The sequence below is a fragment of the Populus euphratica genome, unplaced genomic scaffold, assembly GCF_000495115.2.
Source record: "Populus euphratica unplaced genomic scaffold, PopEup_1.0 scaffold266.1, whole genome shotgun sequence".
Lineage (NCBI taxonomy): Eukaryota > Viridiplantae > Streptophyta > Magnoliopsida > Malpighiales > Salicaceae > Populus > Populus euphratica.
In genome coordinates, this window is record NW_011500149.1 from 242,494 (window position 1) to 259,813 (window position 17,320).

Here is a 17,320-nt window from a genome sequence, read left to right on the forward strand (position 1 = left end):
TATACTCTATATTTGAAAATTTAGCCATTAACTCTAAAATTATTTAAAAAATAAAATTATTTTACATTTCTATCTCACTTCTTCAACCAGATTTATGTCCCACTTATCTCTATTCTTTTTATTCCAAGTTGGTGACAAAATACTAGCCAAGAGATGAATTTTATTGACATTGCATGAAGTAATAGCTAGTAGAATATTATTGCTTCGAATCTATTTGGAAGTGTTTAAACTATATTTTTTAAAGTATTTAGTTAGTCAATACACTATAATTTTATATAAGTTTGGTTTGAAATTCTTTATTAAATTTTTCATGTTATTAATATAGATATTTGAGCCATTTTGCGTATAACTCGACTAATTTCACATGCCCTAAAACTAATGACTATATTAACAATTATATCAATAATTATAGGACTTGAATTTGAAACTACAGGGAAGTAAACCCTTAATCCTAAAGTCTTTATTGAAATCTTGACTAAAAATTATAATTTACAAATTTTTTTCAAGCCTATTTTTTAAAATTAGAATCACAATAACTGTTATAATGTCAAGTACATCTTTAACAATTGTTTTTCAAAATATTTTTTACTTTAAAATATATTAAAATTATTTTTTATTTTAATTTTGATACCAACACGTTAAAATAATAATAAAAAACTTCAAAAATTAATGTGAAACAAAATAAAATTCAAAATTTATAACCATGTTGCTTTAATGATCCTTTAAAAGCATGGTTGAAATAATATTTCTTAATAAATAAATTTTTTTGTTTAAAATAAATTTTTATATTTTTAAATAATTTTGATGTGCTAATATTAAAAATAATTTTTTAAAAATAAAAATTATTTTAATATATTTCTAGATAAATATACTTTTAAAATTAATCACAATGATACTTTCTAACAATCCCTCAATCTCATCTTCCATATAAATACTAAAAAAAGAGAGAAAGTTTTGAGATATTTGCATGTTTCTTCACAATGTTAAAACAATTTTCCCTATAAAAAAAAGAGAGACATTATCAAAACTCTTGCACTATTCCACAAAAAGTGTTCTTAATCAAATCTTGAATTTATATATTAATTTGATTATCAAGCACTAACAAAAGGCAATGGGGCTCACATCTCAAAATGTGAAATAAATAAATAAATAAAGCAGCATAGACAGCCCAAGATCATGAAAATGGGGTCCCTATAAGGTGCCAAGTCAAAATCTTGGAGGGGACCCTAGTGCTGAAATATAAAAGGCGGACTTCTGTGGGGTGGGGCAACCTTTTGAAATTCCCCAAAAAAAAAAAAAAAAACAAGGCTAGTTGCTCAAGCTTAAATAGGAAATGTAGGCTATCCGTTATTTTAAAATAATTTTTATTTAAAAATATATTAATTTAAAATAAAAAAATTACATTTAAGAAAAAATACAAACATCCGCTGAAACAAATAGACGCATAAATTACATCAATACATGCTACATGGAAACTATATATAATTTTTTTATGAGTATTTTTAATTGAATAATATATTAATAAAATATTAAAATCTAATTTATTTATAAAAACAATCTTAAAAGGTCATTAACAAGGATTACTATAGTCCTCCTATTGCATACTTCATCAAAAGAGAGATTTTGTAGCAAAATACAATAAATCCATGATAATGTTTGATTTCTAGATTTGAATTTTGAAGTTGCTGATTAATGTACTCCGCAACAGAACACAAGAAAGGACACCAAAAAGAGAAGAAGAAAACAAGTGTGGAAATAGAAGAAGACATTGCTCCTCCTCCTTCTCTCCTCTCCTCTCCTCTCCTCTCCCATTTATATCATTCTCGTGACTCTTCCTCTCTCTTCACACGTTTTTCATCACTGCCATCAATATCCTATCACCATCACCATTTCAGATCTCTTAATCCCTCGAAGTTTCCTCCTTTCTTGATTGTCAGCTTAAAAAGGTGATAACTTTTTCTTGGTTCCCATTTTGTGTCTGCATTTCTTGATTGATATATTTTAGTTCCTTTTCACTTCTCGTCACTTCAGCGCCATATCCTTAACTGGGTTTTGTTTCTTTTGTTGTTTTAGATAGATTGCATTGTGGATCTACATTGATAGGGGTGTGTGTGTGTTTCTTCACTTCTTGGATTGTAATTTTGGATACCCTTTTAGATAAAGATTGTGTTTTCATCTTTAAAGTGTTTGTCTTTTGCAGTTATTAAGAAAAGGTAGCTGGGGGAGCTATATGGTGGCGAGATTGGTTTATTCGAGGAAGCGATTGTTTGCTATGTGAAGTAGGGTTATTTGTATTTGGGAAATGAAACTTGATGTGCAGTCGTTAATGGCTCAAAGTATAAGATCAAGCAGGTCTTCTTTTAGCTCCACTAATGGAAATGAAGAGACTCCTATGCACCCTTCTGCTTCTTTCTCAAATGGGGATGGATATGATAGCGATGGCTCCAATTTCGCAACCCCGTAAGCCTTCTACACCATTTTTAGCTCCGTATTTGTTACTTTCATTGTTGGCTTTTTATCTTTGTTTACTGTTGCGATGCTATGAAACTCGGACGGAAAGTAGCGTCGGACTTAATTACAGGGTCTAAGTTTTTGATCTTGTATATCTTGATTTTATTCAAAAGCTTTAACATGGTAAAATGTGAAGGACTTGATAAACCTTCTCTCAGGTGCATTGTCTTTCACTGGTTTTGCCTGTCCAATTCTTGTTGCCTTAGCTTTTGATTTTATGACCGGTTAATACTGGTGCATTATATTGTTGGCCTTGTTACAGGAGTCCTACGTGTGGCTTTTGATTGTCTCCATGTTGCTTTGCTTGTAAAAGATGACTAGATAGCTTTAGAACTTCAAGGAAGTAATTTTTATGGTTTTTTTTTTTAGAATTTATCTAACCTCTAACTCTTAATGTTATTTATTGTTTTTTCTCACAGTACACCAGCAACCCTCTCCTCAGTTATTCCGGCAGAACTTGCTGGTGCCATACCATTGATTGATAAATTCCAGGTAACAAATAAATAAGTTCTTTTGCTGTTAAAGTAATAATGTGGAAGAACTTCTACTTCTCATTTGTGTTTACTTGCTTGAATATAATGAGTTGAATCCAAACTAAGCTTATGATTATCATATTTGGCCACTATTCATTTACCTTCTTATGCGGATTTGGTTTGTGATCAAGTTGAATGTTGCAGAAGTATGCATTAAGCTGACCCAAACTGGCTTGGAATTGAGCAACAGTTGTTGCAGTCATTTATATTTTTGCAAAATCATACATAATTTTTGTTCAATGCAGGTTGAGGGATTCTTAAAGTTGATGCAGAAACAAATCCAATCCACTGGGAAACGTGGATTCTTTTCTAAAAAATCTGTAGGCCCTCAAGTTCGGGAAAAGTTCACATTTGAGGATATGCTGTGTTTCCAAAAGGTAAAATTATGCTGTGCATCAAGGAAGAATGTTCTGTCAAAGATATATTTAGTCATGAAGTGCTAAGTTAGTGCTCTTTTGCAGGATCCGATACCAACTTCATTGCTTAAAATTAATAGTGACCTTGTAAGCCGTGCCACTAAACTCTTCCAGATAATTTTGAAGTACATGGGAGTTGATTCATCCGATAGAGTAGCTCCAACAAGCTTAGATGAACGAATTGAGCTAGTTGGAAAATTGTTCAAGCACACATTAAAACGTGCGGAACTTCGAGATGAAATTTTTGCTCAGATTTCAAAGCAAACAAGGAACAACCCTGACAGGCATGCATAGCTTCTTTTGTTTTGATTTTTATTTAGCTTTCTATTAGCAAGTTGTTTTTCCTCCTCATCTTGTAATTTGTGAATTTAAAACCCATCCTGATTGGCCTTTCTTTACTAGAGCTGATTCCCAGTGGACAAATCTTTCTTATACATGTAATGGTGATGCTTGGTTTGCATGCTTGATTTTATTTGGACCTCTGATTGTTTCTCCTTTAAATACTTTTTTTTTCCCCTTATCTAATGCCACCTAGCTTTTCTGATTCTCATAACGCAGGCAATACTTGATTAAAGGATGGGAGCTAATGTACTTATGTGCTTCTTCTATGCCTCCTAGCAAGGACATTGGTGGATATTTGTCTGAGTATGTCCATAATGTAGCTTATGGTGCAAATACTGATTCTGAGGTCCAAGTCCTTGCATTAAATACACTAAACGCTTTGAAGCGTTCTGTCAAAGCTGGTCCAAGGCATACAATACCAGGACGTGAGGAAATTGAAGCTCTTCTAACTGGTCGAAAGCTTACAACAATAGTGTTTTTTCTGGATGAAACTTTTGAAGAAATCACATATGACATGGCGACGACAGTGTCTGATGCTGTTGAGGTATTTTAAAAGGCCATCAAATCTATCTTCTATGGTTTCATTCCAGGTAGGATAGATATAGTGAAACAAGAAACTCAATCTCAACATGGAAAAAAGAAGAAGAAATCATTGCAGTTGGATCTGCTATTTTGATTATAATTTTCTCAAAGATATATGCAAACAGAGGAAGAAGTGCTTAGAAATGGTTGAAAGGAGAATTAATGTTTTGATGGAAATTTTTGAAATCAATCTCCACTTGGGCGAAGCAATGGGGAATGATTATGCAGAACAAAAGGAACATGCGACTATAAATGGGGTCATGCTGTGCATATCTTCAATTTGAATTTGTTTGACAGCCAGGCTTGTGGGTTTCACTTTTGCGAGGTTTTCGGGAAGAACACACCTGTACAGAACTTTGAAATGCTTACTGAATACAATTTCATGTATCATAGTGACAAGAAAACATCCAAAAGTATATTTTGAAAACCATTGTGATGATTGTGAATCGTCCAGGGAGCTTGTGAGCTTGATGTTTGATTCTAGTTGGATTGAACGTGGTTAAACAAAGAGTATAGAACTGCAATGGCCATTCTACTGTGGCTGGTCTAGCCTTCCCACCAACTGGGGTGTTCAGCCATCACTTAAGCCACTGCTTTGTTATTTCTTTCTCAAATTAAAAGCATAACATAAATTGGTAGGTGTTTACTAGATGCAAAACTCGTTTTACTAGATGCCACCATTATTGATGGTCTGCTTGGCATTGTGGGCTAAAGTGATAGCTAAGCTTATCGACCTGTGAGAACTGATTTATTTTTTTGTTTTGCAATTTGAAATAATATTACATCAATGTAATTCGTACATTTTTCAGGAACTTGCTGGGATAATTAAGCTATCAGCATTTCCTAGCTTCAGTCTCTTTGAATGCCATAAAGTTGTGTCTGGTTCCAAGTCACCTGATCCTGGGAATGGTATGTATCCTCTGGTTTTCTTGGTTGTTTTCCTTGACTAAGATCAATTGATGTTGTCATTTAATCTGCACCTTGTTTTCATGCAGAGGAGTACATTGGGTTAGATGATAACAAATATATTGGAGATTTGTTAGGAGAATTCAAGGCAGCCAAGGATCGAAGCAAGGGAGAAATTTTGCATTGCAAACTGATATTTAAGAAAAAACTATTTCGGGAGTCAGATGAAGCTGTAACAGAACCAATGTTTGTGCAATTATCATATGTTCAAGTGCGTAAGCTTGCCCTTAAATATCATTGAATAGCTGTAACTTCAAATTAAAGCTTGGAAAGATCATCCATGCTATTTCTATAGTGTAGCATAGCCATAGCTTCTTGCTTTACTGATGCATGATTATATTGCTACAGTTGCAACATGACTATATATTGGGCAATTATCCTGTTGGGAGGGAGGATGCTGCACAGTTGTCTGCGTTGCAGATATTGGTTGACATTGGATATGTTGTTAGTCCTGAATTATCTGTGTTAGTAGTTTCTATCTTCCCTTTTTTGTTTGTCTAATTTAAGTTAGATTCTAGCATTTTTACTGCTGAACTTGCAATGATTTTTGGATATTCTTTCATCTTGGAATCATAGTGACTTAGTTTAAGGCTTGACCACAAAGGGGTAGACTTTATGGTCATATTTTGATCTCAAGTTACTCTCTTACTCTCTATTCCTATGAATTTTGACATGCTGAGGCTAATATATTTTGCAGTGAATGGACTTCTCTCCTAGAGCGCTTTCTTCCTAGACAAATTGCAATTACACGAGGAAAGAGGGAGTGGGAGTTGGATATTCTTTCTCGTTACCATTCAATGGTAAGAACTAAAATCTGAAACTCCTGTCTTCATAACTTTCAGGAAACTTTGATTGTCTTAAATGTTTCTGTTGTTCAAATCAATGTTTATAACTTGCTTGTTGACTTGTGAATATTGATTTGTTATCAAGGATTGCTTAAAACAAGTTGTTTCTAGGATTTTTGTATATTTTTATCCTTGTCTTGAATAAAAAATTATTTTTGTTTGTCTAACAACAAAATATTTTTTATTTTTACTTTATTTTCTGGTTTGTTTTCTGTTTTAGTTTGAGAAAACATCTTAAATTGTGGGGTTGATGGTTTAATTTCATCTTCCACTTTTGTGTCTACCTACATCAGAGATGTGGTTGGCCGAGGGGTATACTGGTGCGCTTTAAATTATGTAAAACAAAAACTTATGGTTTCAAGTTCCTGGTGATTTTGCTACTCTGTTTACCGCTTTTAGTCAGATTCAATTGAATAGATCCAAGGAGCTACCTTAAACAAGGAATCAAAGGGGGTAGAATATTGTACCAAAATGATAACAATTGCACTCAATATATTCTACTATTTGTTTATCTTATGCGTTACTACCCATCTTTGTAAAGTAGAGTCTTTTAGAATGTTGGCATTTTGCCTGTCAGTCTATTCTCTGTTCTATAGTGAAAGTCTTGTTTTGATATTGTCCTGTTACCATGTAGGAAAATTTGACAAAGGATGATGCAAGACAACAATTTCTGAGGATATTAAGGTCACTTCCGTATGGCAATTCTGTTTTCTTCAGCGTTCGCAAGATTGATGATCCTATTGGACTTTTGCCTGGACGGATTATTTTGGGCATTAACAAGCGAGGGGTAAGTCTAAATATATCTGCACCCTACATGGTGAAATTCGTTTCACATTCTAGATCATGAAATCTAAAGGACCTTAATTTTTTTTGTTTATTGGTCCACAGGTGCATTTTTTCCGTCCAGTTCCAAAGGAATATTTACATTCAGCAGAATTAAGAGACATAATGCAGTTTGGTAGTAGCAATACTGCTGTGTTCTTCAAGATGAGAGTTGCTGGTGTTCTGCATATATTTCAGTTTGAGACCAAGCAGGTTAAAAAATTTGTCACTTCCCTATATGTTGGTTCTCCATAGTTGGAACATGATCTTCTTTACTGTATTTGCTGGAGTAACCAAACTTTGTTTATCAGGGAGAAGAAATTTGTGTTGCTCTTCAAACTCACATAAATGATGTTATGCTGCGTCGTTATTCTAAAGCTCGGACTGCTGCTAGTGGCTCAGTGAATGGATATGTTTCTAACAATTTTAAGCCTCCCAGTGCAGAAGTGCATGAAAAACGTTTATGTGAATTGTCTAGAACTATTGAAGAGTCTCATAAGAAAACTGAACAGGTATGCTCTAAAGTTTTAGTTTTTTATTTATTTATTTATGATCAGTTGTGGCATGCGGTGGTGGTGAAAACTAACACTTTTGGATGTCTTGGGCATGTAGGGGAGATATCATCAGATAAAGTATTTGATGCATTTTAAGTCATTTTTTATGCAGCTCAAATGTGAAAATCAAGTCTAAATTTGGTAATAATTATTGATTGAAAAATATTATAAAGAAAAATAAGTGTAGAAAATGGATGCAGGCAGTCAAAAATTGTTAATATATGAAATACCTTTGTATTCATTGTTGCATCTCTGTACTTTTGTCAAGATTTGGTTTTTCTGCGTCTGTCTATTTTGTCTTGTTCTTTTTCCTGCTTCATAGTTGACTTGCATGTTTAATTTTTGGGGCTAAGATGTCAACTAAGTGCAGAGCAGATCTGAATGAGTTTCTTCTACGGTAAAATCTTGCATATATGATTTTCAATCGGTGTCTATATTGGAACCTAACATACTTGAAGGCTAGCTTGGTCCCCATAAGTGATTTTCAAGTGGTGCATGATCATCAACAAGTGTTTCATTATAGAATGGATTTGAGACCCTTGTTTAAAGAACTGAATTATTTTTTTCTGTATGCATCTCTTTGAAGTTGCACTTATGATTAACCGGTTAAATGCTTATCCAGCTATTGGAAGAATTGCATGAGAAGCAAAATCAAGAAGTGAAATTGCAAGAGGAATTGGAGGCCTTGAAAGATTCCTTGAGATCAGAGAAGCAAAACTTGGCAGAAGTAGAGTGTGATCGTGATAGACTTGAGTCATTATGTGCTGAAAAGGATGCAGCTCTTCAGGTTAGTGTTATTAAATCTGAGGCTTATGTACTTTCTTTAATTACCATGTCTATTTTGCTAATGTTAAGTTTTGAGTTTTAGGCTGCATTATCAGAAAAAAGAAGTGTGGAAACAAGTTTGGCCAACCTCAGTTACTTTGCAGTAGAGAAAAATACCAAAAACAATTTAGTTGGAGCTGATAATCAGGTACAATTCCAAAAAAATAAAATAAAATGACTATTATGCTCTGGATTTGTATGTAATTTGTTGCAGTGTTTTCTAGTCTGGACTCTGTTCTTATTAATACGATAGAATCATATTGCATGCTTTATGATGTATTAGTCAATTTGAACTGTGGATAACACAGGTGTTGCACAAGCTCCAGGATGAATTGAAACAGCGGAATGAGGAATTGCATGCAGCAGAAGAAACAATGCAAAGATCAGCTAATGAAAAAATATTTCTCGAACAGAAGATCTATAGACTCGAAAGGAAAGTTGAAGAGGTATTGATACCTTCTTGAATTTGTTAACCATCTATTGGTGACTTGTTGCTGCAAAATGGTTAATGTCACTGTTGGTCATAATGCAGATGGAAGTTATTGAGAAAAACCTTGAGCAGGAACGCCAATCCTTAAAGTTTCGAGTGATTGAACTTGAACGGAACCTGGAAACGGTCACACAAGATCTGGCCACTTCCAAATCAACTCTTGCAGTCACGAATGCAGATTTGGCTGCATTGCAGAACAATTTGAAGGAATTAGAGGAACTGAGAGAAATGAAAGAGGTACTTATGCTTTTGCATCAGGTTCTCTATTTCTGGTACATATGCAATTATTTTATGATTTGGTTCATGTATATTTTGCTTACTAAATCCATAAGTTGGAACATGCTTTCAGGACATTGACAGAAAGAATGAGCAGACTGCTGCCATTTTGAAGATGCAAGCATCTCAACTTGCTGAGCTAGAAGTGCTTTATAAGGAAGAACAAGTTTTGCGGAAACGTTATTTTAATACTATAGAAGGTTGGATTGCCTCAAATATATTATATCAACAAAATAAAAAATCACATCATCAGAATATGAAATAATGAATTAAAATATAATATTCCCACTTGTAATGCTCTTCATGATGCAGTCCTATGATTTTTTGAAATCCCTAGCAATTTATTAGGAGAACTTAAGGAAGGTAAAGTAAATAGCTAACAACTGTGGCATTTGATGTTGATTTGAATACTGCCAAATAACATTAAAATTATCATTATCTGACTTGTAGGAACACTGTGACATCAGATTAGTTCATGCAGCCTTCATTAAATAAGATTTTGTTGGGTTAAGATGTCAAAACTGGCATAGGGATCCAGGGTAAGATGTAACTTACTGTTATGAGAGTTTTAGAAAGGGATGGTTGCAAAGAAAAAAACTGGAACCTCCGAGGATAGAAGTGAAAGGCTAGAAATAAAAATGGAAAATTTTTGTAAAAGAGGGAAGAATGAGAGAGAGAGGAGATATTGTGAGAAAAACATGTTAGGGGAGAGGCAATAGCCACAAGTTTTGTTCCAAAACTGCAACACCTCCACAAACAAACTGTGCGAGCTTCTGCTTTATTAATCTTTTCCAAACATCATCATCAGTATTTTTTTCCCTGAATGAAAACTATATTTCTGATTACCATAAAGCTAATGGAGTCATTTTCTTTGATGCATTTCAGATATGAAAGGCAAGATCAGGGTTTTCTGTCGGTTGAGACCTCTAAGTGAGAAAGAGATTTCTGTAAAGGATAGAGACCTGCTTGCAAGTATAGATGAATTTACAGTTGAACATCCATGGAAAGATGACAAAGCAAAACAACATATGTATGATCGAGTATTTGATGGCAGTGCTACTCAGGAAGATGTGTTCGAGGATACACGAGTGAGTTTGAATTTTATTCATTTGTAAATATACTGCTTTAATTTTTAAGCTGGATGGAACCTTGTAAAGAGTTCAGGATTCTTCAACTAACTCTTATTTAATTTTTTCTTTGTTGGAAATTGTGATGCAGTATTTAGTTCAGTCTGCAGTAGATGGGTATAATGTTTGCATATTTGCGTATGGTCAAACTGGTTCCGGGAAGACATTTACCATTTATGGCTCTGAGGGCAATCCTGGACTGACACCACGGGCCACTTCAGAACTTTTTAAAATTTTAAAACGTGATAGCAATAAATTCTCATTTTCATTAAAGGTAATTTGGTTTTCACGTCAATTGTTGGGTACTGATAATGATGACAGCTTTTTCATATTCTATGTTGCGGGTCTAAATTTTCATTAGCTAGATTTTTGATACTCTATTCATCCAAGGCACATAAGAGATTTTAATAATCAACATGAGGTGCTTGCTGGCTTGTCTATGTTGACCAGTCTCTGTCTTTGCATGCACGTATTCCTGCATGCATTTGCATCATGGCATGTAATATGTTTCTATTATCTCTGTTAGGAATTGAAAATACATTTGAAACACACTCACAAAGCTTTGTGCATTTGCATCATTGCGCATAATATGTTTCTACTAGCTTTGTGGACATTTAAAATCAAGTGTGAAATGCACTCTTTTTTATCAAAAATTTGATCTTATTTGCAAAATGATGCAGGCATATATGGTGGAATTGTATCAAGATACACTCGTGGACCTTCTATTGCCAAAGAACATGAAGCGCTTAAAATTGGATATTAAGAAAGATTCAAAGGTGATTGCTATTTCAAAATGCGAGATCTAATATTTGTTAGTTTAGATCTTGTCTAGTTTGATTGATATCACTTTCGTTTCTTGGATCTCATGTATTATGTATTATATGATATTCAGGGTATGGTTTCTGTAGAAAATGTGACAGTGGTATCCATTGCTACATTTGAAGAATTACAAAGCATTATTCAGAGAGGATCTGATAAGCGGCATATATCTGGGACTCAAATGAATGAAGAAAGTTCGAGGTCTCATTTGATACTTTCAGTTGTTATTGAAAGTACCAACCTTCAAACTCAGTCTGTTGCAAGGGGAAAGGTATCTATCTAGTTATTCTTGAACAAATTATAAGCTGCTTCTATATACTGAATGATTGGTGTCAGAAGCATAATGTACCTGTGCATTGACTTGTTCTTCTTTCTTATGAGATGTGAAGACCCGTGCTTATAGCTGCATCTAGAAATGTGATAGTATGTAGTGCGAGTTGCACTTGTTGATGTCATCCTTGAGTCAAAGTTTATTTAGTTGGTTATTTGTGTGACCACATTTCAATATCATGTGCAGTTAAGTTTTGTGGACCTTGCTGGTTCAGAAAGGGTGAAGAAGTCGGGCTCTTCAGGTAGTCAACTTAAGGAAGCTCAAAGCATCAATAAATCACTTTCAGCCCTCGGGGATGTCATTAGTGCTTTATCTTCTGGTGGTCAACACATACCTTACAGGAACCACAAGTTAACCATGTTAATGAGTGATTCCCTTGGTGGTAATGCCAAGACGCTTATGTTCGTGAATGTATCTCCAGCGGAATCAAATTTAGACGAGTCATACAATTCTCTAATGTATGTTTCTGTCTTCCAAACATTCATAACATACCCATAATGTTTTTAATAGCTTGTTTTGTGATTCTTAATGTGAGATGTCTTATCCAAGATTAGTAGTGGCTAGTTTTAAGATGATAGAATTAAATTATGACTGCAATTTGTCTCATTAAATCTCTTCCAGTCTCTCATACATGTTTTTGCCTTTCTTGGTATCTCAACTTTTGCCATTTCAGGTATGCATCAAGGGTTCGATCAATTGTTAATGATCCAAGCAAAAATGTTTCGTCAAAAGAGGTTGCTCGGCTTAAAAAATTGGTTGCGTATTGGAAAGAGCAGGCAGGTAAGAAAGGGGATGGTGATGATCTTGAGGAGATTCAAGAACAAAGACTGGTGAGAGAGAAGACAGATGGTCGTCATTCAATGTAGAGTATTTTGTTACCGGGGTTGAAAATTCACCTCTGAGCTCCGTTGATTTTGTAGATTTTTTTTTCTTTGGCTTTTTGGTGATACTGGGATGACTGGAGATTAACTAACTAAATTATGGATGGGTTCTGATGATCTCTAACTAAATACCTTACCGAGGCTGAAGGGGTTGTAATTGGCCTAAAGGATTTGATTTGTATAGTCTTAATTGTTTGTATATAGTACTTGCACCTTTTTGTTGATAATACTTATCAATGAGTTGATCATATAACTAATTAATCCAAAATATCTTCTTCGGGCACGTGAGTGCTTAAAATCTTCTTGGATGTGGAACAGCCTTCCCATGTTACCTTCATTAATGTCTTCAAAAATTTAATCTGTCATTAACCTTTCATGTCTCTGCAACAGTTGGTTGCGTTGCTTTTTTTTTTTTTTGGATAAAACCTGTTTCTACAAGGAGACCATTCATTCATTGGGAGCATATTTTGAGCAATATTGATGAACTTAACGGAGACAGAGGTCATGGTCTTGTTATGGAACATGATAATGCTATCCTGCCTGCTTTGATGTACTTGCTCCACCTTTTAGTCAGTTCATCTTTATTGGGAAATCTGAATATATTGCATGACTTCGATGTTCCTCCAAAACTTAAAATGAGAAGCACACCTTTGTTACTGGTTTTTGTGAACTAGGAATTACATTATTTCCTTCTTGATCTATATTTAGAAAGATGAGATAAATTTCCAACTCATCTTTCCGAAATAGGGTTGTGGGTGACAACCGTATTATTTACTCTAGCTGATGCTGGCTGTTCTTGGAATCTCGTTAGGCAAGAATAAAGATGTCATTGTTTTGTTTTACATGAACATTTTGCCATGCCTTCCCATATTTGTCGGGCACAAAATAATATGAAGTCTGCCACATGATGTCTGCCTAAACAAAGCAAAGCTTTTATGTCTAAGCATATAAGCATCAATGCCGTGCAATAACACAACTTACTGAAACGATGACGAAGTCTCTATATATTTCGAGAAATGAAACACAATTTCACAGGTAAACATGGGTAAGAGTGGTGTCCCAATAATTGATCTGCATGAGTTTCCAGGACAGTATGAGAAACTGAGGAGAGCATGTGTGGAGTGGGGCTGTTTCAGGATTGTGAATCACAATATCTCTTTGGCCCTCATGGCAGATATGAAGAGGGTTGTGAGGTCATTGCTAGAACTGCCCTTTGATGTCAAAAAGCGCAACATAGATGTCATAGCTAGGAGTGGCTACATGGCACCAAGCAAAGTCAACCCTCTTTATGAGGCTTTAGGACTTTATGATATGAGGTCTTCTCAAGCCGTGGAAACTTTCTGCTTCCAATTGGATGCCTCTCCTTACCAAAGGTAAAACTCCTTTTCATTTCTATAGTATTTCGACTACTCTTCACTTCATTTTCATTGAAGTTTCTTAGAGTCTTCAGCTTTGAATAAACAAATTGACTGATGGAAGGTAAAATGGGAACTACCATCATTATTACTGGAGAAAGCATTCCGGGTACTTTTTCTTTGCATTTTTTTGGGGTTCAGATGATCTCTGACCCCGGGAAAAGAAAACCACTCTTATGGTAGAAGAATACGTGGAAAAATCCAAAGAATCAGTAGATCTTGAACTCATGCAAAACCCTTGTCATAAAGAGATGTGCTATATCAGTGTCTTAATTTGGGATTGTTGTTGCCAGAGAGGTTATCGAGATGTATGCTAAGGCAATTCATGGGGCAGCCATGGATATAGCACGAAAGTTGGCTGAAAGTATGGGGTTGAATGGTGACTTTTTCGAGTCATGGATTTCCCAGTTCAGGATCAACAAGTACAGCTTCACCCCCGAAACCATAGGCTCGTCTGGAGTCCAAATACATACAGATTCTGGGTTCCTGACTATCCTTCTAGATGATGAAAATGTTGGTGGACTTGAAGTGATGGACCCGTCTGGTGTGTTTGTTGCAGTTGATCCTTCACCAGGCACCCTCCTGGTCAATCTTGGAGACGTTGCTACGGTAATTACAGAGTTCCTGCATTTGGTTGCCTTATAATTAGTACTAGATTGACTTCTTAGTTTTAAGCTGCTAGAGATAACTTTGATGTTTGGTAAACTTCTTGTTGATGTGATAAAGGCATGGAGCAACGGAAGGCTTCGTAACGTGCAGCATCGAGTGCAATGCAAGGAAGCCACAATTCGGGTCTCAATCGCTTCATTCCTGGTCGGTCCCAAGGACGAAGTGGAAGCTCCGCCGGAGCTTGTGGACTCTGAACACCCACGTCTCTTTGTCCCTTTCACATATGAAGATTATAGAAAGCTCAGACTTACCACAAAATTGGAGGCTGGTGAAGCCCTTGAACTTAAACGCATCCTGTCCTAAAAAATAAAGGAGCAAGCAATCTGCAGGCTGGAGGACTGCTGAACTTGCGCACAACACAAAATAAATTGGGATGCCTATATCTCTAGTTTTACCTTTCTAGTATGGTAAAGAAGAATCTCTCAGATTCTGACATTACCTAAACAAATGCAATAAGATTATGATTTCTAATAAACTAACTAACAAAATTATGCTTCATTCTCCAAATATTGAAGGTGTTCATGTTCTTGGTCTTAAACAGAAAGTGGGGAACACTTTATCTCAAAAAAATTTAGAAACAGGAAGATTATAATGTTCTTATAAGCTCTTAACATGGACGACCAAGCTAATGAACTCAGCACTCCGGAAATTGTTGTCTAAATAGCATGTTCAGGGTTCCCTTTCTGTCTGAACTACCAAAGTTCTCAGGAAGAACAGGTTCGGCCATGTTAGGAAAAACCACAGTATATTTACAGCAGGTTTAGGGAGCTTACATTCTTGTGATTATAGATGAGTTCAGCACTTGCATGGTTTATGGTTTCACATAGTTGGCAGAAGGGCATTGAATCTGATTTGCTGATTCCCTTTATTCCATAACTGGGAAGGCAGTTGAGATGTCTGCATTAGGAAATTTATATAAATTTATAGGTGATGTCTGTTACTAGAAATTATACCGGTTTCAATTATAGTTATTAAACCGTCCATCTACCTGGTAGGTTGAGTCGCATTTGTTGGGATATGGTTTTAAGTTGAATAAAAAAAGATAGATCCGATAAAACCTAGCTGGCTGATGAAATTTTTAGCAACTCGTTTGAAATATCCGACCAATTCAACTCCAGAAAAATGGAATAAAATAACACTATTTTTAACTAAAATAATTGATTGCGTCAAACTGAAAACCCACATATATATATATATATATATATATATATATATTAAATAGATTCTCAAAAAAATCTTTAAATTATAATTTCAAGCTTTTTATAATATATAATATCATAGTTTTAAAACTTATACTAAATTAACAAGTTAATTTAAAACTCATTCAACTCGAACCAATCCAAGTTAAAAAGAAAATATTTAACTAAGATAATAAAAAACGTGCTGAATATAAGCTAATGTATAGTATAGTTATCATACATAAAATATTTTAAGAAATAATTTATGTGGATATAACTTATAAGCTTAAAAGAAAGTATATAAAACATGAAATATAATATAGTGGTTTTACATCAAAAAATTAATAAATAATTCATGTAGATATGAGTTATATATAATTATTTTATATCAAAAAATTAAGAAACAATTCACATAAATATAAATTGCTAAAAAAATTTAAAACTAAATTTTTATAAATTAATTTTATACTTTCTAGGTTTATTAAAAAAATAAAAATATTAAATACAAAACTTGAGACTTACCTAGGATATGTTGGATCACTTTAGTTTTAGGTTAACTTAGCAAGATATTCAGGTTTAACCTAGCCGATTATATCTTGAAGTTTTTATAATTGAAGACTTGGACAAGACTTAAATTACCTAGATCTCAAGCCAACCTATTAGGCCTAGCCGGGTTGGCAACTATGATTATAGGTGTTGTAAGGTGGGCCGAACATGTGAACGCAGCCGGAGCCCTAATGTATACTTCCAGTTCTCTGTGCTTTGTGTGTTGTGGCGTCGAACCGGGCTAAGGCCCAAGAAAAAGGGTTGGCAACTTAGATACCCTTCTTTTCTTGACCCATTGCTGCTTCCGATCAATTACCGGTTATTTCCAAAATCCTCCATTCTGCTGATTAACTTCGGAAAAAACAAGCGTCGAATACTTCCTGATTTTTTATGCCGATGTCTTGACGGTTAAATTCCAAACAAATTGACGATTAATTCCATGTTTTTGGCATTCCGACGAGTTTTCCCAATCGCCGATTAAAAAGGCCGCCGCGCCAGATTTATTTACAATTATTCTGCGAGTAAAACTCCGAGTTTTTGCAATTGCCGATGATTTTGCACCTCTAGCCGAATAATTAATGCATTCTAGCTGCCAACCTGCCGATTATTTTACAACAACCCAAAAAAACAACGAGGAATCACCGATCACCAACCACTGCAGCCATTTAATTCACGAAACGGTTATTTTTTATTTTTTTATTACTTTTTATTAATATAAATACTAAGAAAGCTCTAACTAACTTTATAGATCTTAAAATTAATAATTATATAAATTTTTAATAATTTTAAAATTTATAAAACTTAAATTAATAATTTTTAAAAAATAAATTTAAAATCTAACTAATTAAATTATATATCAATAATAATAGCAATTTTTGCCGGCACGTTTAAGCCATGTATCAGCAAAAAAATTCCACGATTTGTTGCTGTCCTTGTGGTGACCTGCTGCAAGTTAACAGCAAACCCAAGCCTTTTTTCAAATCAGTCCACAAGAAAGGTTCACCAACTTTGATTTCTGCACATAATTGATTTTCTTGGAGTAAACTTCAATCTTTTACCAAGTTTTCTTTTCCATGCCGTGATCTTTACTGATCAGAATTGGCTTCATATAACTTGACTGTTCAAATATTGACTTGTGGGATTCCATGACCTTGGATCTCACTTGATTACTTTAAACAAAGAAAGAGAAAGG

At 34.5% G+C, this 17,320-nt stretch overlaps 2 protein-coding genes and 1 long non-coding RNA gene across 4 annotated transcripts; 2 read left to right on the top strand and 1 right to left on the bottom strand.

The window, feature by feature from the left end:
- The first annotated feature begins 1,626 nt into the window (after positions 1-1,626).
- On the top strand, positions 1,627-12,615 carry LOC105110896 (kinesin-like calmodulin-binding protein). 2 transcript variants are annotated; one of them, XM_011006095.1, is made up of 24 exons: positions 1,627-1,946; positions 2,201-2,460; positions 2,931-3,003; positions 3,290-3,421; positions 3,506-3,744; positions 4,019-4,346; positions 5,194-5,293; positions 5,380-5,561; positions 5,699-5,814; positions 6,048-6,150; positions 6,830-6,982; positions 7,084-7,230; positions 7,329-7,529; positions 8,194-8,358; positions 8,440-8,544; positions 8,705-8,842; positions 8,929-9,123; positions 9,236-9,362; positions 10,048-10,250; positions 10,381-10,563; positions 10,970-11,065; positions 11,182-11,379; positions 11,626-11,897; positions 12,113-12,615. In XM_011006095.1, exons 2-24 carry the CDS (start codon positions 2,303-2,305, stop codon positions 12,303-12,305), a joined length of 3,807 nt encoding a protein of 1,268 aa, XP_011004397.1. In that variant the 5' UTR covers positions 1,627-1,946; positions 2,201-2,302; the 3' UTR covers positions 12,306-12,615. The 2 variants fall into 2 exon arrangements, with proteins under 2 accessions (XP_011004397.1, XP_011004398.1); XM_011006096.1 differs by having other exon boundaries at positions 8,723-8,842.
- On the bottom strand, positions 4,486-17,259 carry LOC105110895 (uncharacterized). Its single transcript, XR_839546.1, has 3 exons — positions 17,247-17,259; positions 15,178-15,180; positions 4,486-5,051 (listed from the first exon to the last, which is right to left on the bottom strand). It is a non-coding gene; the product is annotated as an uncharacterized LOC105110895 (long non-coding RNA).
- Positions 13,347-14,798, top strand: LOC105110894 (2-oxoglutarate-dependent dioxygenase DAO-like). Its single transcript, XM_011006094.1, has 3 exons — positions 13,347-13,693; positions 14,029-14,344; positions 14,462-14,798. The coding sequence occupies exons 1-3, from the start codon at positions 13,362-13,364 to the stop codon at positions 14,705-14,707; spliced, it is 894 nt and encodes a 297-aa protein (XP_011004396.1). The 5' UTR covers positions 13,347-13,361; the 3' UTR covers positions 14,708-14,798.
- Positions 17,260-17,320: the final 61 nt, after the last annotated feature.